Source organism: Gavia stellata, chromosome 29 (assembly GCF_030936135.1).
Source record: "Gavia stellata isolate bGavSte3 chromosome 29, bGavSte3.hap2, whole genome shotgun sequence".
In the NCBI taxonomy this organism is placed as follows: domain Eukaryota; kingdom Metazoa; phylum Chordata; class Aves; order Gaviiformes; family Gaviidae; genus Gavia; species Gavia stellata.
Genome location: NC_082622.1, coordinates 4,129,209 through 4,152,980, shown reverse-complemented (window position 1 = coordinate 4,152,980; position 23,772 = coordinate 4,129,209). Strand labels below are relative to the sequence as shown.

The following is a 23,772-nucleotide window of genomic DNA, read 5'->3' as shown; positions in this document are numbered from 1 at the left end:
CAAGGATTCCCAAGCAGCAGGAGACGAAGTATCTTCACCAGCTTTTCAACACTGTCTCCCTGATGTCAGAGTTTAGCTTGAACAAAATTCTTCTCTGTGCCATATGACCTGCGTTTAGAGAGCCACATACCCCTGCTGTTGCTATTATGCTGCTGTTATGAATTGTCTGCCACAGAGACGGATGGAAGCCCAAACTAACCTCACCAACACACGTATTCAGCAAGCAGTGCCAAAGCACTAGAGCAAGCAAAGAGGTTAAGGAATATTGTCTCTAATGTCACCGAGACAAGACTCGGGGGACCTGGTCCTGCCATGTGGCTAACACTCCTTTATGAAGTTTCTCAGTGAACAGAAACAAAATCCTTCATTTTCAACAAAGCCATTTAAAAAATCTGTACAGTAATGCATTGTGCCAATGCTTAAAATGAACAGTGCAAGTCATTAGGAAGCTATCATACTTAATCTTGCATATAGCAGGACTGTTTAAATGCTACAGAACAGAGAGTTTCAAATAGCTTTTTGCTAACTTTAATAACCAAGTTTACAATTGAAAGGCAAGAGCGAAAGGGGGAGGAATTTAGATCAGTGCAATGTAAACCCAGATCAAAAATGAAAGGTCTTGACTCCCACTGTTCTTATGTCAAATCATATTTGTCAAAACAAAAATTAGTGCTGAAATCTTGTTTGGAATAAAAATTAGGATGCAGTTCTATGAAACATGATGAACTTGTTAACTGTTGAGGCACAAAAGACTCCAGTTGTTACTGGTTATTTATCTTCACCTCTTGGGGTGCAGGGGACTCAGGGCAAAACAAGAACTGAGAACACTGAGATCCCTTCTTCTGGTTATGCTGGTATTGAAGGCTTCAAAAGATTGAACTGGCTTTGATTAAAATCAGTGCCTTGTTAAAACAGGAGTTTGAAAAGTGACCATCTCCAAGTGCTGCTTTTCCTGTTCTTTTTCTCATTGATAGTGCTTGGAGACCAGACTGAACTTTTGACATTTATCCAGAGATTTGTGTGAGAAGCCTGGGAGCTGGCTGAGACCACGTCACCAGACAGCTTCTGGGTGGTGGCACACTATCGAATTCTGGGGGAAATCTACACACAGACTTTTACACAGCTCAGTATTATCTTGGCAACAAAGTAAACTGTGAAAATCACGGCACAGTTTCTTGAAAAATCTGCTCTGCAGCCAAGATTTGCCAGTCGTCTCTGCGGAGTGCTCTGGGTCAGGCAGAACAAGTGCTTGGGAGCCTGGAACTCGAGAGATAGGATCTGGGTTTAGGCCAGAACTCCTTGCCCGCTCTGGGCCTTGGTTTCTTCTGCCAGCAAAAAAGCAGGAGGCATTTTCCTTCAAGCTTAAAAAGAGAAAGAGTTTAAAGATAACATGCTGGTTAGAGAAATAAAAAGGTTTAAAAATCCACATTCAGGGAAAGTGATGCAGCATGCTGACCAAAGTTTTAGCCTGTTCTACTCAGTACGAGTTACAGCAAGATGAGAAACAAGAGTCAACAGACAGCAAGGCACACGCTACCCCCCTCTGACACTAAGCAAACAGCCTCCTGTGTACCGGCCTGGTCCCTAGTCAGCTGCTGTCTCGCCATCTCTGTTGATCACATTAGTTTATCCACCATCATCTGACCCAGCGTTTCTGTCTCTGTTCATCCTAAGCGCCTTGCACTAGCCATTCATCTTCCCTCTGGAATGGCATTGCTGGCCATGCAAAAATACTCCCACCAGTTTATTTTTTAACTTTTCCTTTCATAATCGTTCTCTAGCATGGAAACCTTGCACTAAGTATCAGTACTGGAAGATACAATCCAGTTCCAGAAGATGTTCTCAAGTAGAAAGACAATCTGCTCACATTACAAGTAGGATCAAGCTAGTTATCAGGGATCTCTAGGACAGGGCTGGTACTATTTGTTCAGCTGACATAAATTAAACAGAAAATCCAAATGAAACTAGCAAACAGGCTACAAGCTCTTTCAGGAAGAAAGAAAATTTCTCAGTTAAGTCTCCACAACTGTCTCATTACAACCCGGTCCTTCAGCTGCCTGTGAACAGTACCTACATCCCGCAGATGAAGCCTGCAAAGCCAACACCACCAGAGTGAGTTACAGCCTTGCCACCATGTCTTATTTATTGAGGTTTTTGTCTGTGAACCTGATAGTTATAACACAGAGTAACTTTATTCCCTTTATTTAAGGTAAACTAAACAAATTACATCTGAGCAACAAGGTAGCAGTAAAGAGAGATAAAGGTGACAAAAAAGTAGTCCAAGAATTGGAAAAGATCTATTTCTTTTCTTATCAGCACATTCTCCTGCAGACTAAAAAAAAAAATAAAAAAGTCCATTAGCTTTTGAGCAACCTCATTTTTCTTCGCTTTCCAAATAAACCACTGCACCTACACTTCAGGAACTTCATCAGAAAACACTTCATATCCAAGGTTATTTTCCCATCTTCTTCCTATTAATCTTCCTCACTCTCCAGATATTGGTCAAAAGGTCACACCCCAAATACTCTCCACCCCACGCATGCTCCCGTGATGTACAGAGCAGAGGGTGACTACACAGAAGGGCAGAACCCACCTTACAGAGCCCTTGGCCTCCAGCGGCTCACAGGCAGCTCAACATGCCATGGGCAGCTCTGTCCTCTGCCACCCTCAGCTGTGAGCAGCCATCGATGGAGAGTCTTGGGGCAGCACGCTGGGCACTGCCGTGGCTCCCAGCTCACTAATCGCACTAATTCTGGCTGGCTTCAGATTCTGCCTCTCCATGGCACTTGTCCTGCCCTGCAGCAGGTCAGTACTTCAGCAGGGGCAACAGACACGGGGGGGACTGTGCCAAGCCTCCACAGATCCCAACAAACCAGCCTCCATCACTCCAAGACACAAACCACCCTTGATCTCAGTTTACGTTGACGTGCCATGCCTGATCTCTTCCACTTCGTGATTCCCGATATATTTAGCTCTAGTTGCTCACAGAGTGATGATCCTGCTTTGTAGGCTACCAACTGGCTACTAATCTCTTAATCTATCAATTATCTGATCCCAGAGATGCTAATTTTTTTGCAGTTCTGGAAGAAATGCTTAGTGGATCCATCAGAAACACACGCATTTTTCAAGACACAGGGCATCACTCAAGACAATGCAGAGGTTACTACCGCTCTATAAGCTTCATACCTAAATCAACACCAAACCTAGTCCTGTACACTGTAGGGTGGATGTCACACTTGCCCCAATTAAGGAAAGGTCAAAGTGCTGATCATTCCCTGAAAAGATGCTTAGAAACAGGAGAGCAACTCATCCTGGAGCACATGGTTTGGAAGAAGCAGAGCCTATGGTACATCAGACCATGCAAAGAGACTAAAACGTAACACCACCTTGAAAGAGCCATCTACCAAACAAGGATGACCCACCTCCCACCTAAAGGCAAGGAATTTTGAAGACCGGCATTAGAAAGATCACCCAAACATCTAGCCCACAAGACAGCTCCGTCTGGTTTTCCTTGTCAACAGGAGCGATCTTCTGAGTTTACGGGAAGTGATCGCGAATCACAATTCCACCTGCACTACGCAATGGGTGTTAGCATATGTGCTGCACAGTTCCTAGGTAAATCTGGCATCACAGAGAAGCATCTTGAAGTGTTGGCTTTTAGGTTGCTATGATCAAATTTAATACAGAATATGTTCCAGCTGGGGGAGAAATAGCTTTTTTGGATTACAAACCACTCATGTTTTTCAAATATCAATTTCCCCTGAAGAATTAAGTCTATCATTCAAACTGAACTAGCGGTGGCAGCTCTCCCCTGAACAAGTGATGGGTGAGAGGGAGAAAAAGAGAGCTCATGCTCATTTAGGAATGTGGCAAAATAGACTGTGTTTGGAGGAGATCAGGCTGGTGGGAACAGGTTAGCAATATTCTTATTATGCACTGGGAAAAAAAAGAAAAGAAAGGTGTTCAGCATAAAAATGAATTGCTTGTCACAGTAACAGCCCTTCAGATAGTTACTTCCTTCAGTGGAAGGGAAGAGAAGATAGATGATAAGCACCTATTGCCAACCGACTCTTAAGTATTTACTACTTGGCAGCAGCTCCCCAGTTTAATCCTCTTTTCCCCAGTTTCTCCAACCATCTTTCATCATTTAGCGATCATCCAACAACAGGCACTGTCCCATCACTGCATGACTCCAAACCTCCGGGAGCTCAGATCAAACTCTTTCTATTTGAAAGTGTCATAGAGGAGGAAGCACTTTGACTGAGCCTCAGGAACACAATCCTCGATACAGGAGAGATACTGCAAATCCACTCTCCACGTGTATCCAATCCATTTCCCATGACACACGGATTCTATTGCAGGCAGACTATGTCAGCTATGGAGAGCTCAGCGGAAAATTGAAAGCAATAATCATCCAAATGCTCCTTCGGGAAAGAGGTTTTCTCCTTTGTTTGGGCAACAGGGCTCAGATGTCAGTGAAGTAGAGGTGATTACTTCTGGCAAAGATAGGTAATTTCACAAGCAAGGAGTAATTCTGGGAGGAACAGTTCAAGAAGGTTAAGCAGAAGACAACAGCAGCAACACTGGTGGGGCAAAATACTGCTGGTCTCTCGCTCCTCTTCTGGATGTTTGAAATTAATTTTAGACTGGTTAAAGGTAATCTGATTATATACTATTTATTGCTCCTTCACACACCTCCACGAGGACTTGCATCATTTAATGTGAGGGGTCCCACCAGGCCTATTAAAACAAACACACACATCCTACCTGCAACTATTATGCATGGACTCCGAGAGATATAGGTAGCAGTTAATGAGCAGAGACTGCTAATTCATCTTAAAATTCAAAGGAGAGACGCTTTGTTATAATAATCAGGAAGAAGGTGCCCTTCTATCTTCCAAACACACTTCCCAAAAAGTGTCTGTGGCAGATATGTTGTGACAGCACAGGAGAGAGATGCAGCTTGTAAGTCTAGGCAGCATTTTTCCCTCAGCAGACAAGATACGCTCTGGAGGGGCTTTGCAGAACAGACAGTGCATTCTAGTTTGGGTTACAAAACTGCTCATCCCTGACGTGGTTTTATCTACAGTCCGGACAAGCAAACGTCACCTCCCATAGTGTGTTCACAGAAATGATCCGGTCCTTAACATAAGCCTAGGTGTGAGAGCAGAATTCAGAGATACAGGAATGAAACTGCCCTTTGCCTCAAAATAAAGCTAGTAACATTAATTATGCTGTTCAGTATGAAACAGAATGGGAGGTGCTGGGCCTGGACACCTGCTATCAATCCAGGTACCACTAAGCACTCAAGTTGCTACTGCTCATGAGCTGAGCTAAGGTCCCTAATAATCAACGATGAAAGAATCTTAAATACATTTTATTTGCGAATGCAATGGGTCAGGAGAATCCAAGTAGTCCATTACCATGTCTCAGCTGATGAGCAGGAACACTTTAAGCCATGGTAACTCCATCACTTGGAACCATCTGTCCATATTCTTCCTTTTCTCTCCTATATTGTTAAAGTTACACGAACAAGACCCCAGCTGAAAGACTCCAAATGCTCTCCAGTATGTTGCTTGACAGGATTAGATATCAAAATAATCTTAGCAAATTGGGAAAATAGTCTGAAATAAGCAAGATGCAATTCAATAAGGACACACAACTATTTCACCCTGAGGGAAGAACAACGAACCACGAAGCATAAGGAATAAACGGCTAGACAGCACTCTGCAGAAAATGATACCAAGGCTACAGCAGATCACAAATTCAGCTGCAATCAACAATGTTGTGATGTTGCAAAAAGGAGCAAAACCCACGCCAGGACGGGTAAAGAGCGTTGTATCACATGCAAGACATGAAAGGGCTCTTATACTCCACTATGCACTGGCAAAGCCTCAGCCAGCACACAGAGTCCACTTCAAGAAACATTGGGCTTATCTGGAGACTTCAGAGGGGAGCAACAGCACTGAGGAGAAGGCCACAGAACATGACCTACAATTAAAGCTGGAAATGTCTGGGGTTGCTCAGCCTCGAGGGGAGAAGATCGAAGGGAACTTGGCAATGATGTTTTGCAAAGACACAGAGAGATGCTGCAAAGAATTCTCCACATTGCAGGAGAGCAAGGTCAGGTACCAATACAAGCTTTAAAACTGTAAAGCACTGAAGCAGAATGCCTGTGGTGGCTTTACAACATGGGGTAGCTTAGGGAAGGCTTAAGAAGGGAAGGACTAAATGACCTCTCACTGTTCCTTTTTTATTCTGTGATTACTCACTAAGATGAATGAGAATTGCAGGTCTCCAACAAGTCTTATGAAGATGCCCCTTGGAGATGCACCAAAGTGATTCTGAGGGATGGAAGTGCTACACAAAATGCTTTCTGATGGCTCGATTCCCTGCAAACCCCCAAAGCTACCTTAGTGACAGAGTACATCACAGTTACAATTTTGGATGTACACAGAAGTCAGGAAATTAAAAATGCTGGTTCCCACAGCAACCAGGATGCACAGCCTGCCAAGAGAGAAGGAATGTTCTAGCCTAGTCAAAAGGTGTTAATTTTAATGCCTGAAGGTGACTTCCACTTCCAGATGCCTGAAGAAGGCCTCGATGAAGTCAATGACAGCTCTCTGCTCTCATGTACGGGAAAAACTTGATCCTCAGTTTCTCCATACCTGAATTATCTGCTCTTGCTTGCAGAAGACAGCACAGATTTTAGATAGGAAATTAAGATGCGAGACAGACAAATCAAGGCTGCTGCGAAGACCATCACTGGGAATACTGTGATCTTGGACCACATTACACTTCAGTATTCACATAATTTGTGCTTTCCCATCTTCCAGCTCTGTTAAGAAATGATATCCCTATGTAATCAAGTGTTCAGATAAAAGCACTGTGGCAAGAAATAGGCGTAACTCAGGTGTTCTTAATTGCATGTTTGTATCAGAGCAAGGATATTATGGGTATATTGAAATTGGTATGGAAACAACCTCTGCCTTTAGAACTTTCTCTTGAAACACTGTCATTTTCCTGCACTAAGTTTTTTCTCCTTTTTTCTTTTGGGAGCTGCATATGAAGTGTGTTAGGGTGCAGTAGGTTTTTTGAGAATAAAACATCAGAAGAGGATGAACAATTTTAGTAAGTCCAAAAAAATCCTCCCCATTTTTCACACTGATGCCTCAAGCAAAGGCTAAGGGATTTTCTTGAACTTCCAAAAAATTCTCTCTAGAGACAAGAACAATCCTGAGAGGCTAAAAGAGAGTATTTTTTAAAAGTATAAAGGTTTTCAAATGACAAATGCCTACCACAATATTCTGAACATACAGCTCCAACCTTGAAACCGGTGACAAATCTGAAAGTTGACGTCCTATGGGATGACGTTAAACCTACTGATTAAGTGAGATAAGAGACTTCTATCGTCCCAAAAGGCAGCAGAGATGAAAAAAAAAAATATCGGAAACAAGTACCATTTGAAATGCAATCTCCTGAAGGTGAATAGAAAAATGTCAAAATTTAACACTAATCCAGATGAATATCCAATGAGATACATAATGAAGGTGGCAAGAAACTTCAGCAGTAGCACAAAAGAAGATATGATAAAGCAGTTAACTTCTAAATGTGAAATCTAACACAGCAAAGCCAGTTCTGAACCTGCCTAATCTCTTCAGAAGTTTCAAGAGTGGAAAAGGAGTGAATTAAAAACAAGGAAGATAAGTGGGTTTTTTGCTACACAGTTTATAGCTACCCATCTCCTCTGAATAAACAAGGAAAAGCTAAATACAGAGGGATAAAGATAAGAAAACCAGAAGTCTCAAGATATTTCCAACATAAAAAGGCATGGCTAAAGTACATCTTTTAAGTACTCTTAACTTGCTTTGCTTTTTTACATAGTTTCTGGTAGTGCATGTCAGCAGGTGGGTTTGTGTCTGCAGCAGCAATTACGTAAAGCATCTGATTGCAAATGGTGGCTAGAAGACAAATGGCCCTCAGCATTTCTGAAAGATACATTCTGACCAAAGCAGAGGCATCTGTGTAGTCAGGAGCTTCAAGTCTGGTATTCAACTCTGTATACTCTGTGTTATTATCAAGTCAACACAGAGGGGTGCCATTAAGATCCTTGGAGTGGATGCTGGACGTTAGTTCAAGCCAGTTGGAAGTGCCAAACCTCCAACTCAGCTTTTGCTGTGGAGTTGCCACCAACGCCTCTGTAATCCAGAGAAGAATCGGTGAGCAGTCCAACTACACCCACTCTCAGTTGGCTGCCTTTTAATCACACGCTCAATATCTCTGAAGATTAGACAATTATTTCCGCATAATTAGTGTCCGGAATGAGGCACAAACAACATCCATAACGGGGTGACTGAAAAAAAAATATAAAGAAGAAGAAAAAAGCTTAAAGACAAGCTCACTGCATTTTGAAATACAGACCCCAGAGACTAAAAAAGAAAAAAAAAAAATAGTTGCAGCCTGGATTGTTCCCCTGTCTACATGGTAACGGGGCTGCTCATGAGTGGCTTGCTTCCTCCCCACCGGTGTATGTTCTACTCCTCAGCATCTTGAAAAGAGGTCCCAAAGAATGCTCTCTAGTCACAACATCTCAACGCAATTTTTTTCCTTTTTCTGCTTTCATTTGCTACTTTAATGGCTGTTTTTCTAATTTTATTTTTGTTTCCTTCTCTTCCATTTTGCTGTGCAAAGCAGTTCTGACAAATCCCAAGACACTCTCCTACTTTTAAGCCTCATTAAACTCACAACTCTGTTCAGGGTCAATGGAAAGTTCATGAAACTCATGAGGAAGCCTGGGATGATTAATGGTTTTACACTGAGATAATGTGAAGTTTGCCCGGTTTCCTGCTAAAGACAGGCCCAGTCCAAACCCTTGCTGTCCAATCTTTGCAGCTGTCCTCGTATCTAAAGGGCTGAACACAAACAGAGAGATACTGGAACTTGCATCTGTGCTTTGCATCTTAGGCCAAGGCTGTTCTCCACTGAGTTTTCTGAGTTTGACTTTTATTTTCAAAGATGTAAATCTCAGCTGAGGGGAGATGAATCTATTTGGTTTAAATAACATTTTTTTCAAGAACTGGGGCTGCAATGGAGCTGGTCAGGTCTAGCTCAGCCCCAGAATAAGGGCTTTGATAGCAAAGGTGTTTGAAGAAGGCCCTAGGCCACTATATGTGACTTTACTACGTCTTTTTCTGTTTAAACTTTTTAAATGAGTATTTCAAGCTGACAAGTTACTACCTGTCAGCTGAGCCACTGTAATAAGCTTAAATCTCTCTGTGTGAGGTTTAGGGTTCAGTGGAGCCCTGATGTTTGAGCTAATGCTTGAAACAGCACATTTGAAGGAAGCCACCATTCTCAGCATGACCCAAGAGCGGGAACGGATCTCCTGCAGCATTGATGACAACCTTGGTGTCTGCAAGGAGTGATCTTTGGCAGGTGGAAAGCAGGGGGGAAAAAAAAAAAAACATAACAGGGATAAATGTCAGCTCTAACATGAATCATGCAACCAATCTCCGACGAGTTTGATATTTGGAGGATATCCTGATTCACTGCTTCCTGCTGACAGGAAACAAGTTTGTTGCTACAGATTTCAGTGACAGCAAAAGCCAACGTCAACTCAGAATGCCCTTCCTGAAAATAATAGTCAGTTGGGTAACATTACATATAAAAAAAGATGATGATGATGCCAGGGAGCAACAGTGTTCGAGCAACATATTCGTTACAATGTATTTTTCTCTTTAAAGAGCCCATGGAGCCAACCATGTAATGTCATGTGCAGCAGGAATAATCCAGCACACAAATTCAGAGAGCAATTATTATTATTATTATTATTATTATTATTATTATTATTATTATTATTATTTTAATCGCATAAAAGGACACTCCAGGGTTTTGTAATTTTGTGATCACATTCAGGCAGAACAGAAAAGCTGCACCAAGTGATTGCACAATTGGAGGTTACCATTTCTCTTCTGGCAGTTAGAATGTTGCTAAATTAATATTTTCATCCAATTACCTTTCCCATGTTAAATATTCATGCATCAACTCCTGTTGCTTCTAATTGAGGTGGGCACATTTCCTGCCTGCTTCATGGTTTCCTAGCTAAATCACTGATGAAGGAAGCAGCTATTTGAGAAATGTTTGGCTCAAGAGGCAAGACTGGATGGTTGAAGGGACTAACTCTGGAACGTGGAGCCTTTTGTGCTCAATTGGGCCAGCACCTGAGCTGGTGGTCAAAGAGCACTCTAGCTGCTGTTAAAAGTTCCTGTGAAAGGAGCTTGGTGGTGTAAAGTTCAGTGAAGAGACATTACTGGAATCTCCATCCAGATCAGAGACTGGGCAGGTCACAGTGCAGTGAGAAAGTCCAGTAGGATTGCACTGTATTTGCCAGGGAGAAGAAAACCTGAAGGTTTCTGAATCTCAGGACAATCAACTTGGTACTTTCTAGAGGCCTCTCTGTATATATTCATGTGGCCACTATTTTTCTTCCCCAGCCACTTCAATCCCTTTTTATCCTGGAGAGCCAAAACAGCACTATTTCCAGGCAACTGAGACCAATGACCTCCTGTCTTCAAAACAAACTGTCGGGACAGTTCAGGCCAAAGTCTGAGCTGAGTACACAAACACAGCCTGAGCAGCCACTGATTTTCCAAGAACTGTTATCCAGCCTGCGCAGATCGCCCTGCGTACTCTGTCACTAAGCAATCAAATGTGGAACAACACGGAGGGCCCTACACGAGGATGAACTCTAAATGCCTTATATCTTTCAGATCCAGCTGCTGTCAGATCTTTGCTGTCCAGATCCCGTGACCTGTCTGTGTCCTAGATGTGACAGTTGTCACATGGATTCACGTCAGATAAAGCTACAGAGCCTCACAATGATGCACAAATTCAGCATATGCTGAGAGAAGCGACGGCTGTGACAAGGCAATTCATAATTTTAGGCGTGATTTCAAGTGGGGAGAGAGGAAAAAGGGAGGGAAACCTAGTTAAGGATTGCTATTTTTATACTAAAATTAATATGCTAACGTGCAGTTAGGTGGTGAAAAATGTCTAACAGCACAGCAAGGTTCCGTATTTACTTGCTGTCACTGATTTCACAGCAAATTGGCTCAGGTTATAAGTCAAAGAAGGGTTCTTCTGCTGCCAGTACTGCACACTTCAAGAGATATCTGAAAATCAGGCTTCTTACCTTATCATTGTTAAAAGACTGTGCAATCAAAATGTAACTGACAATTCAGCTGATGCATGAGCAGAAATAGATGCCAGCGCACTCTCCCATAGCTAGAGAAACTCTGTAAAGCTAACAGGATTTTAAAAACATTTTGTCAGAAAAATAAGTGGCTATGACAGATCCAGGGAGCGGGCAGAATAATAATTCAGCTATCTAATGCTGGATATCACAGTGACAGGTGCATTTCAGATGCTGCGCTACATAATACGGTTGGCCTCTCCAGTAGCCTCACTCCAAGGAATTCAACATGCTTTGCAAACATCAATTAATTTAATGCTCACAACACCAAAGACAGGAATGCTGAGATGCTGGGGTAAGAAGGGTTAAAATAACTAGATCAGCACTGGGAACAGAATACATACCTGTGGATCTCTAGCCTTCACCCTTAGCCACAAGCCCAGCTGTGCCATTTTTCTTAAATACTTCTCCTAAACAAGCGTGTTTTGGGCCTGATTCTAATAGTGGCCAGATACTCTGCAGGTCTTCTTGAGTTAGCTTAAGTGCAGAGAGAAATTTTGCAGATAATTCTGAAACCCCCGCAGTTATGCTGTCATTCACATTGGAACCTTGTGGTGCAGGTTTTATTCTAACAGAGATCATCCTTCCACCCTAGTAGTGTGCTTTGCCCATTTCCATGGCATAGTTTCCAGGGAAATCTTCAGACATCCGAAATGGCTGCAAGTCTAAAACATATTTACCCCACTGGAGGGCATGGCATGGGTTGGTTAGCATGGCACATCTTATCACAAGCATCACAGATGAATAAATAATGCTTATGAAAGAACCACAGCTAGTGGGCTTAAGGAAAGGGCTTTCAAGTTGCAATGGTTATAAATTACAGCAATCAGAAGACTTCTGTACAAATAAGCTACATCCAGAACACGTGAGAATCTTGATGAAATTGATGCTCTAGGAATAGGATCTGGAGAGCATCAATCACAAGCAGGAACGTAAGACCAAGTCACCAGATCAAAGTCCAAGGGAGTGGGAACGCTGCCTTCCAGTTTATATAGTAGCCTAGCACTTACTTGGGTAGCGGGCAAGTCTGATCTCTGGGTATGAAGAAGTATGGAAACCATACAGATACTCTCCCAGATGCGAGCTGCCACCTTCCAAGGCAGAGAAGAATGGAGATTAACTAGCGTGGAGATACAAGGGTTTTTCTGCCTCTAATTTTCCTGCCATCAGGGCAGACGTTGGGGAGGGATGCTAGCCCATGGCTGTTAAGAGAAGCAGAATGTAGGAGCAGAAGGTGAATGTTTATTTTGTATTTCTACTTTGATTAGAGAGAATATTTGATAAAGAACAGCTCTCCCCTGCTTCCCCCAGGGTGAGGCTGCTAAACTGAATGCTAGGCTACAAGTGAGCATCACATCCACAACAGGAAAATGTATCACCCTTCAAGAACTTGATTGCTTCTCATGCACACAATCATGCTTGAAAATAGCCCCAAAGAGGTTCCTTCCCTCCCACATGGAAGCAGCTGCAGAGAAATCTCAGCTTAATATTGACACCTCCAGCCTGGAGAGTACCCGATTTGCCTCCATTGCATCTGTAGTTTGGAATAAAAAGATGCATGATGCGACAGGAGGGGGAATGGGCAACAATGAAGAAGGCGAACAGTGCCCTGTCCTAATTTCTAAAAGTCTCTGAAGACAAGAGGGATAGAGGGCTGCAGCAAGGGATTGCCTAATGCTTCTGTTCTTTACCAGCCACAGTTAAAAGTAGGAAAAGCCTATTAAGAGACTGAAATGTACCATGTAGCTTCTTTTCTGCAATTGTCTGCAAATCCTTGTGCTCCAAAGCATTTTCCTTGAGAGTGCTCACAGGCACGCCACAAACAAGCATAAGCACTGCCAATTGTTTCAGCACGATAAATGCATTTAAAAGCTTTCAATATTTTTGTCTGTTTACAGGCATGCTCCTTGAGGAATTTTGACAAGCTTGCCAGAATGGAAAAGTTGCAAAATGCTTAACTTAGTGCTGAAGTTGATGCAAATTCTCAAGTAAGAAACCTGGGTATTCTTGGGGCGGTGAAAGAGGAAGGCAAAGGATGAACAAACCCAAATCACTGCTCCTGACAAAGTGAGACTGGGCAAGAGCAGCAGCTGGTCATACACAGCCTGTGCTAGCACAAGGCACACTTCCAAAATTGCTTCCTCCAGATACCCCAGCAATTGCTAACACAGCTTCCATGCAACTTACAGTATAGCACAACCAGATGCGAGTTAACTCTGCTTGTACTTTTGCAGGAACTAAAGAGATAAGTACCTCATCCGGGGCAATAAAATGACTTCATGGCAGCACCACAAGCAGAACACGAAGGTTTCTCCTCATGCTGAGGCTAAACTAAAAGCCAGCCCTTCCTCTGTGATCTCCATCAGGGCCATCTGCTCTTGCAGTCCAGAGGCCAAAGAAGGCTGCTGCTCTTCAAGGTTTTGGCCATCCTAGAAGATAGGTGATGCTATTTCCACCTTCAAATCTTCACTTTCACACACATCTCGCAGCTTCCCAAAGCTAATGACACCTCCGTAGGAGGCTGTACTCAGTCTCCACACAAAGCAATAGATCTCCACATCTACTGTCTGAAAGATCACACCCACGTCTTGTACCTGATGTAGAGAAGGACTGGGACACCTAGAGAGTGCAAAACCAAGAATGGGAGTGTTTCTTCATACTGTATTAGTCCAATCCCTTTGTGCTGAGGAAATAAAGATCATAGATAATTTGCCCACTAAAGAACTCTATTCCACCCTAATCTGGAAGAGGGACTCTGGGAGATAATCTCTGCAAAGCAGAGTCCTGTGGAAAGAAGCCGAGAGACCTCTGTACAGTGAGTCTTCCCTGAGGAGGGGTGGGAAAGGGCTGCTAAAGCAGATTCTGCTGGCTTTTCTCCATCTTCTGCACCTTCTCACCATGGCATAACCTGTGCAGGCAAGGCCAAGCTAGAGCAGAGCGAGCAGAGCAGGGAAATACTTTGAGTGCAAATGAGGAAGAAGACAGTTTATATCCCAAAAAGTCAACAAGTATCCCACCAGAACAAGCAGGGGAATAGCACTGAAATTATGTAAGTGGCTCACATAAAAAAAGGTAATCTGCTAAAGAGTAAAATTATACAAGCCAGTAAGCACATAGTATAAAAAGCCTTTAATATTGATTCGCTCACTCAATATTTCATGGAATTCGCATCTTGCTTAACAGTGGAGAAACGAGAGAGAAAATGCTCAGTTTGGTCAGGTTCTGACGTCTACAAGCTTAGACAAATAGCAGCATTGTCAGGTTTGGGCTGATTTCATGTTTTAATAAAAACACTGGTTGGTTTTAGCACTGTTCTCAGACACGTTTGGTGCTAGGTCTGTACACAGAGGTGATACAGGCTGGGCACTGAGAGATGCCTGTAGGAATGAGATTCCCAGCAATGGAATATGAGTAGGTAACCCCTAGGAGCTGTGCTGAAAGTTTCGCTTCATAAAAATGGAAAGAGGAAAGAGATCAAAGCTGTTACAGATACCTCACGGCACTGCAGAGAAAGGAACTGACATGGACATGTGACCTTTAAAAAATTCCAAGAAATTGCACTAAAATTGATTCAGAACTCACCAAACATGTTACCGATGTGGCCGTTCTTAGTCACCGGTCGCAGTTCATTTTTTCCAAGTGCATATTGTTTGTAGTTATCCCAAGCAAATTTCATCATCTGTAAAAAGAAAAATTGAATGAAGGCGCTTAATAGAACTGAAAGTTTTCTGAACTTCAGGTCTGGGAACGAATGGGAGTTTCCCATTCACTGCTAAACCTGGCAACCAATGGGCCATTAATTATAAAATCTTAATTCACACTGAACACTGATGAATGGGACTGCATTCAGCACTTCGCTGAAGTCTCAAACTCATTGCTCCTGGTGCAGAACTTGGGACTGGGACATTTCAGAAGTACCACAGCACCCAACACACTGAGAGTCCACTTTTCTCCTGGGCTGTGCAAACCAAGTGGGAATTTTAGAAAGATGCCTTCATCTCTGAATTCCTCACTCTTTTTGAGGAGTATCAGTATTTCAGAATGGTAACTAAAATGGGCTAAAAATGTAAGGCCAAAGCTGATATATCCCTAAGTATAGGGATGTTACCTTCTGAGTTTTCACATTTCTTTATGATAGCGATAATGAAACTTGATCAAACTGCAAAACCACCCAGCATCTGCCCACCTCGCAGCAGTAACACGTACAACTTTGGCAAGGCAGCACCACTGAGGTACACAATGTACTTAGTACTGTGGTGAGCAAAGGAATAAATTGGTCTTTGTTTAAGGGCTGCACAGAAGTTGTCCTTCTATTAATTAACAGAATACCTTTCATAAGCGAGAAAGGGGAGATCCATGACATTTTGATATCTTCCTATCAAAACTTGAAAGTGCTTTCTTAAAAGAGTCCTGCAGATGAGCTGGGTGATTTTGGAGAAACCCCTTCCAACTAAAACAATTCCTTTTGGGACATTTGAACTGTCCTGCCCGGGCTCAGCACACTAACCTTTCCCTGAGGACTGCAAGGCAGCAGGTTTGCATGAGTTCCAACACACACACGCACACCCAGCACAGCTTTTTCTGTCCTCCTGCCCCTTTGGCTCCAGCTGGTAGGAAAAATTAAACCTACGAGTATCCTCTCTTCAGCTAGGACAGACTAGGACTTGTCAGCTTCTAAGGAGTGCCTTAAATAAAGCTCCCTTTTATAATCCACACAGCCTGGCTCTGAGCAGTTTCAGCCCCAGCATCGCGGTGACCTGTACATTCTTTGATTCAATCCTTGGAAAAAAGTCAGATAACAAAAGGGAAGAAGGCGGCTTCAGAGAATCAACAATATTCTCCACCGCCGCTCAATGAAGATAAGAGTCTTCTAAAATGATTCACTCAAACAAGACATTTGAGAGAAAATGACAGTTTAAAACAAGTCATTCCTCCACAGAGTGCCCCTGTTTAGCGTCTGCAACAGCATTTGCTGTTCTATTTCAGGATCAGAATATGCAGGTTACTTTGGTCTGAAATTTCTACTGTCATTTCAGTTCTTACTTTTGTCCTACCTTCCAGCTGTGTGTTTCACAAACCCAACATTGCAAGCTTCTGGCAGTATCCTCCTTAATTAGCACATACACACACACACAAAAAGCCACATCACCAGATTTCCCCCCTCTACTTTTTAAACGTCAAGCTTCCAAAGTAAAGTTTCACAGAGTTGGTCATATGGACGAGGATAAACATTTGCTGAACTGATTGATAACATTCAGACTCCAACACCACCAGGAGAAGGAATGTTGGACAAACAAATAAAGTCAACTTGGGTTTTAAAAACTCAGTGTGGGATGAATTAGTCACTGGAGTGCTCTGCTCCGAGGAAATTAAATGACTGGCAAGGGGGGGAAAGAAACCCTCCACAGAATTTACTCAAACATGCCTCTATCATATGACTTGGGGTGTTCATTTTATTTTCGCTAGGTATCTGGTATTTTTTTCAGTGGCAGCATTATTCTGAGTGGGAAGTTCTCATTCTTCATTAACGTAACAGGGAAAACCTTTGAGGAACTCTGGCCTCTCGCTGACAGTACTAAGCGAATGCTTTTATGTCTCAGAGCTTGATCCTGAAGTTTACTGCAGGGAAGATGGTGTTTCCACAAAGACAGCTTTCCCCCAGTGAGCGATAGTGCTCGTGCACCAGAAAGGAAACAGCCAGGCAATCTATTCCGTTCATTTCTCTTCTAAATCAGAGCTGAGGAAGGAGGACCCACCCTTCTGGCACACAGAGAGCCTGGACACGGAGAGGACGTTGCATAAAACTCCTAACGTTGTAATTCTGAATCAGCCTCGTTTTAAGCTGAGTGTGAAATTTAAAGTAATTTGCTTCCCTCAACTTTTTTAACCTCTCCGTTCCAGAAGGTGAGAAGTTTGTTTTTCAAAGCATGCAAGAAACCTAGGCATCTCTGCCATGCTGGTGCAGATGGCTCCCTGGGATCCAGAGTTCACTAATGCCTCCATCACAGGCAAGAAAACTATCTCGGGTTTCCCTTCAACAGCGGCTTATATCCTAGCAAGAGAAATCTCTTCCTCTCCTTCTGTCTTCTCACACAAGAAGGGACTGCATGAGGCCTGCTCAGACACCCTGAAGTAACTCGCTTCATACAGGACTCCCAAGTGCTATTTGAATAAATACATTTATTCGTAATTTGCCTATTCAACCATTTAAGCTGCATTTGTCACGGTGTTGCAAAAAGTTCCACTACAAAATGATTTCTTGGGCTGTACTGGCTGCAGTGTCTTAAACTCTCGTTCTCTGTTCTGTCCTGAGCTGATAATCAGGCAGACAGAGGATGGATGAGATTGGATATGCTGCCTCGTCATACTAAAGGGTTATCAGTTTTCCTTTACATGAACAAAATTGTGCTCACTGCTTTTAAACCCTGTATATTTGAGAGGCAAGATGCATAATGTGGTACCCTTTCATTTTCCAAGATCAAGCTTTCCCCTCTCTAACGATGGGTCCAAAAGCAGCAACTGGAAAAGTTTAAAAGCCAAAAGCATCTGTGCCATTCTGCCCATTCCGGCTTTCTGCAGCTGTTTTTCCAACCCAAATTTAGCAGTAAACTTCCAAACCACTAAAGACATTCATCAAGTTTCTAAAAGTGGGGACTCCACATTTATATACTGTACGGAGGACTGCAATGGAGCTTTCAAAAGCTTGCTCTGACAGAGGTTCCAAATGCCAGGCTGAAACGGAAGGGGATGGAGCCGAGAGGTGCAAAATCGAAATTTGCACAGTGAGGTGTTTAAGTCTGCTTTCTGATGAGACGCCAAGGTTAGAAGTGAATATTTTATGCCATTCTAGTCATGACAATTCACAATACATCAGCATTAACATTATGCCATTTTAGATTTGAAAAATGGCACCAGAACCATAAAAATTATGGAAATAGATCCATAATTTTAGATTTTGTTCTCACCAGTATGCCATTTGCCATCTAACAGACAATTATCTATTTGGCCCTGAAATTCTAATCAGCCTGGCTTTCAGCTGATTTATAGCAGAGACTTCCAAATTTATAATCGAGTTTGTCAGATTGCTCTTTCTTTTCTATAATCTGTAAGTTACTTTTTACTTTCAAGAGTTTCAGCTCCCCAGTTAGACAATTATACATTAAAATCAAGTACAAGTAACTAAACTGAATTCTGAAAACTCGCACTATCACTTTCATCATTTAGGCCATTACCTTTTCTTGTGCTTTGCTCCATCCAAACCCAAAAAAGATCTTGCTCTCAAGCCTTGCCCAGAGCAGGGCGCAAAGTTCTGCACCAAGCTGTTTGCTGGTTCAGGGTCTTTGTCTACAACTTTGCAGGTTCACAACACTGCAGTATTTGGATCGCACAGAAACCCAGAAGAAAGCTGGGTTAAAATTGCTTTCAGCGCCTTTTTTTTAATGTATGGACTTATTTTTATTTAGAAGTCAGCTTTATAAATACTCCCGTTTAAAGCAATGGGCCAAACACTTAGCGCTTGTGTCCCTTCAAATACTGCAGCAGGAAATCATACAAGTATTTAATCTTTTCACTAATACCCCAAAATTCTCCATCTAAGCCTAACAAGCACACCACAGCACCTACACCGCTACCACAGTTTTTTGCCCATTCTCTCATTTCTGTTTGCTCTTGACACGTCTTAACTCAGCAAGAATTCTTATGTTTTTCCGAGATCAAATACACCAAAAAATCACCCCTCCATACTCAGTAAATAAAAGCATCAACAGAGCTGATAACAAACCCTCTCCGCACACGTTACATGACATGCTACAGGAGGGCACCGCTGCTCCTCGGTCCGGAAGTGCTCTTACGATGCCACCCAGGCTGTAACATGGGAGATGTTGAACACTTGGGATTTACAATTTCTGCCCATGTGTGCTACGGTCTTGATTTTCAGGGTGCCACCATTTTAATGACCTTCAGGGAACCTGAGGTTATGGAAAAATCAGACTCCGGTGGAAAGGCAGTCAGGAAGAATTCAGAACAAAAAGGCATTTAGCAAGTTCCGTGATCCAAATAATGAAGGAACAGGGCTCAGGATAAAAACTTGACCAAGGAAATGTTTTTACTCTGAAGAGATGTGCAAATCTAATGTTCTTTAATATATGTAATAACTAAACCACTGAAAATCCCTGGGTTTACGTACTTGCAAAAAGCAGAGAGATGAGAGAAAAAAAAAGAAAAAAAAATCCTCCACACTATCACTTGCCCTCCTTTTGTTACCAGGGAAAATTTCAAAATGCAGAGCATTCCCAAACAGCTATTTGATTAGTTTTATCCATCTAGGCTGGGATAATTAGTAAATGCTTAAAAGATGAAATCTAAATATACCAACCAATCAGCCCCTTTCAAGAACTTCCAAGGAACATTACACAAAGCCATTATCTTCACAAGATAACCACTTTTGTGGCTCTTTAGCCTCCTTTCTTCAACTTCCCTTCAAATATTTAACTATTAAGCTAAGAAACTCCCAGTTTGGGTTTTCAAAAAAACCAACCAAACAAAACCAAAAAAAGCGGGGTGGTGGAGGTAATTTTAAATATTTCTTTCCCTATTGTATTTCTTACTTGGTTTTTCCCACCTCAAATTACCAGATAGGTTTCTCTTCCTTTCTCTGCAGTTGGAAGAAGATTAGTTGTCCTATCAGTTTCAAAACTAAGACCTGTTCCCGTGTCTAACCTTCCTGCTACCTCAAAATAGCCCTGTTCTAGTTTGGATTTTTAATCTGCAATATAGTGTCATATATTTTCTCCCAGTTGTGTAAAAAATAATTTGCCAGATGACAAGAGGCAGAGAAAAAGAACCGACTGTCAGTCTTGCAGACAGAAGAAAAAGTCTGCCTGAACACATCAGGATAAGCCATTTATATTTGGAATAACGGATGGTATTTTTTTCTAATCAGACTTGCATACACTTGTGTAATTCAGGATTGACTGCGGGAAAGGTAATGAAACAGTACCATGTTTATTATCTGTTGCCATTTTTAATATTATTGCACAGAGATATAAATATCCATACAAACACCATGGCAGAATGTTATAAAAAGGCTAGAATTTATTTGAAAATCTTTACTATAAAGCTGAGCAACTTCTCAGGCTACTTCTCTGGGACATTGTCCTTAGAAATGTTTTTACAAAATAGCAAAATAATTACAAAAAAGCTGCGTGTTTAACTCCAGTTGATTGAAAGGTTCCGTTTAGGCAGACGCTAATATCCACAGGCTTTTACTTCATGGGTTTAAAAGCCTGTAACTCTAAAACAGACAGGGCTTCAGCACATGAAAGACGTTACCAAGCAACCCACAGAAATGGACACCAACATTGATAATCCATTCTAAAGTAATTACGTTTTATAATTAAAGATTACAGTAAATCCAATAGATCCCAACAGGAACTTCAGCAATTTAGAGACACGCTAGCTAACCTGCCTGGTTTATAGCATCCACGTTAGCTTCTGTCTGTGAATAAAACATTACGTGAATTGCAGAGATTTTCATTTAATAGGCCTTCAAACAACTGACAACCATTGCAGAGTCTCACCTTGGTAAGTGTTAACCTAACGTCACCTCATTTCTCTAACTTTAAATAAAGTATCATTCTTCTTTTAGCTGATAGTAAAGGGGTGACTGCACGTAAAACCCAAGTCTGTTACCACCAAAGGAAAGCCCTGGCAAAGCCAAGTGAACACAATCTCATCGACTCCAACAGAACAGCCATTTCCTCTCCGCTTTCCATTCCTGACCCTTCTCACACACCCACTGGGCAGCTTCCACTACTGCGTGCCTCAGCTTATCCATCTACAACACGGACCTCATCCTTTGCTTCTAAGAGCACTAGGCATAATAAAGAGAAATAACCAAAGTGTATTAAACAGTGTGGGACTGAGTTCACTTGGTGAATTCGTGCTCAATATTCTTTCACCCAATGGTCTTGCAGACCCAGAATCATTTTGCAGGAGATGGCAGTGGCAGATTCAGGGTCAAAACTCAAAGCCTGTCCACATGCACCTGACGTCAGTGATGACTTAATATGGCAGCAAGAAGTGCGTGTACCTGGGCAAGGACCCCGACTCAGTAGAGTATAAATTATTATGCCGCAGCTGCATCAACACAGTAACATACCTCTTAGTCAAAGAGGTGATCTGTGGGAGCGAACACTGGGATTATACGCACAACCGTAACGGGGCAGGAGGTTGATTAGCCTCCCAGATAACGCAAGACTGATTCCTGTCGCAAACCCACTTCCTCAAAAGCAAATTTCTGTAAATACACCCTTTGGAACAACGTCCAAATCTCAGGAAAGCCTCAGCTCTTTGACAGCTGCCTTTGCCACTGTTCTACTCAATTTTTCCTTAAACACAAGATAAAGGCTCATGTTTCCATGCTCAAAGCACCAGCCCGAATATACAGCTCCTCCCATGTGCTTCAGCTCTTTATAACGGATTCTAAAACAAAATCTGAAACCTCGTCAGCCTACAGACTGTAAATACATCAGCTGGTTGTTTAGCATTAGATGGTAGATAGATACTGTGAATTACTTGCTTCATGTCGCTTCATCTAGAAGTGAACATAACAGTAATTCAAGCAAGGGGGGAGTGGGGCTTTGCTTCTGATTTTTCTGGCAAAGTTTTGGCAGCTTGTTATCAAACTTGCATGGATGTTTTTTATGACATCAGTTACTGTTACAGCTCACTCTGTCTTGCACAATAGCCAAAGACACAGCAGACTATTGCTCAGAAAACTGATCTCCATCACTGGAAGCAATGGAGGAATTCTTTATGAAGTCAGAAGAAATCACCTTCCATCACACAGCCACAAGGCACCTTCCAGCAAGTTGCAATAAAAAAAAAGTTTCAACTTCTGCTTGGTGTTTTCAGACAGACGGTCCAGCTGAGTAAAGGAGAGCTATTCAGCTCAGATTTGCAGAGGTAAGCACTCTCTCCCCACCACAATCAGGAACAAAGCAGGACTAGAAGCCTGACTTGCACTGGGGGAAAAGAAAAAAAAAAGCAGCACAGAGTAGTCCAAGGTCATTAGTGTTAGTGACAAGGACAGAAATAGAACTCAAGAGTCTTCCTGACTCACAGCCCCTGCTAGGAAAGCTGAATGGGAGAAAGAACAGCTCAAAACACAATTAAACTAACTCCTAATTAAATTCTAATGCAACTAGATTTAACCGTGTCAAGAGGGGAAAAAAAAAAATCCTTCGATAGGACTATCTCAGGCATTAAGACCCAGCTGGATCCAGCTGCATCTAAATCAGGAAACATGTCAGTGAGAGCAGTTGATTTTGCAGTTAGTTTCTTAATGAGATGCTAGACTGTAATAGGACGACAATGGTTTTGAGAACAAATTTACAAGTCTAGACCAAAGCACAGGGTGATTTAGTAGAGAGACGAAAAAAGCTGTAGTCTCATCTCCTTCACTTCCCAGAATGAAAGCTCACAGAACATTCTAATAGAAATAAAAGGTATTTGTGTTCTCAGCCACCCTAATGCTGTCAGCTTCGTTATTTCCTCTGAGCCTCTATAACTGATCAAACATACGATATTGCAGAGCACAACTGAAGCTGCCGCTGTACAACAAGGCCAGCAATAAAAACGATGAAGATTCTTCTGGTCCTAAGCTTGTTACCTCTAACTGCTATTCAAGCACTTGCTGTCATGAGGTTTACAGAACTTGCACAAAAAGGCAATCCATGATGTCCAGTTTGTACCCGGCAGTCTCAGCCAGAGGAACTGGTCCTATTAAATTTGAGGGACGATTTCTTCCACAGATGGATACTCAAAAGGTAATTTGGTATGCTGCAAAAAACCAGGGGTCAGTGTCAAAGAGCAAATCTAGCTATAGCTTGTGTGATGCAGATGACAGTGAAGATGTTATGCCAGCAAACATACAGAAAGCAAATAGCAAGATACAGGAAAGATGAGAAATTGAAGAGAGGACACTTCAAGAAGGATGAGCTTAAAACCACAGGAATAATTATGATCTCCCTTGTTATTACCACAGAATGAAGGCAGATGTAGCTCTTTGAGCAACATCTGTAAGCATGAGGAAATCAGAAAAGAAATTTAAGGTCCTTATAAAACATCGGGGGGTTTTTTGACAGTGTGCAGAATTTGACCTTAGCTCTGGTTTACTGCTTCCATGCATTCAGATCTCCCACCCAAAACAGATTTCTTAAATGGAAATTTAAGTTGTGAGTACATATCTGTAGCACTTAAAAGTGCTTTCAAAGTAGAAGGTATCAGGATGTGTTCAAGTAACAATGGAAGATAGGAAATAAATCTCTTTGTAAAATATTACAATACTAGATAATAAATATTCTAATATTAGATACTTAAAGTATTAAGATATACCTACAAACTACATCACACTGTGCTATAATTTACCATGATGCTAGTTTCAGGAATTATTATATGTGCTGCACTTTGGAAGTGAAAAGGTACCATATATCCAAATACATATATATATATATAGACTT

General features: G+C 42.0%; 1 protein-coding gene across 1 annotated transcript in view; it reads right to left on the bottom strand.

The window, feature by feature from the left end:
- Positions 1 to 23,772, bottom strand: part of MAN1C1 (mannosidase alpha class 1C member 1) — a 68,303-nt gene that overhangs the window by 31,309 nt on the left and 13,222 nt on the right. The window contains exon 2 of the mRNA XM_059830630.1: positions 14,834 to 14,930. Coding sequence (XP_059686613.1) covers positions 14,834 to 14,930 — 97 coding nt within the window. The remainder of the gene's footprint in view (positions 1 to 14,833; positions 14,931 to 23,772) is intronic.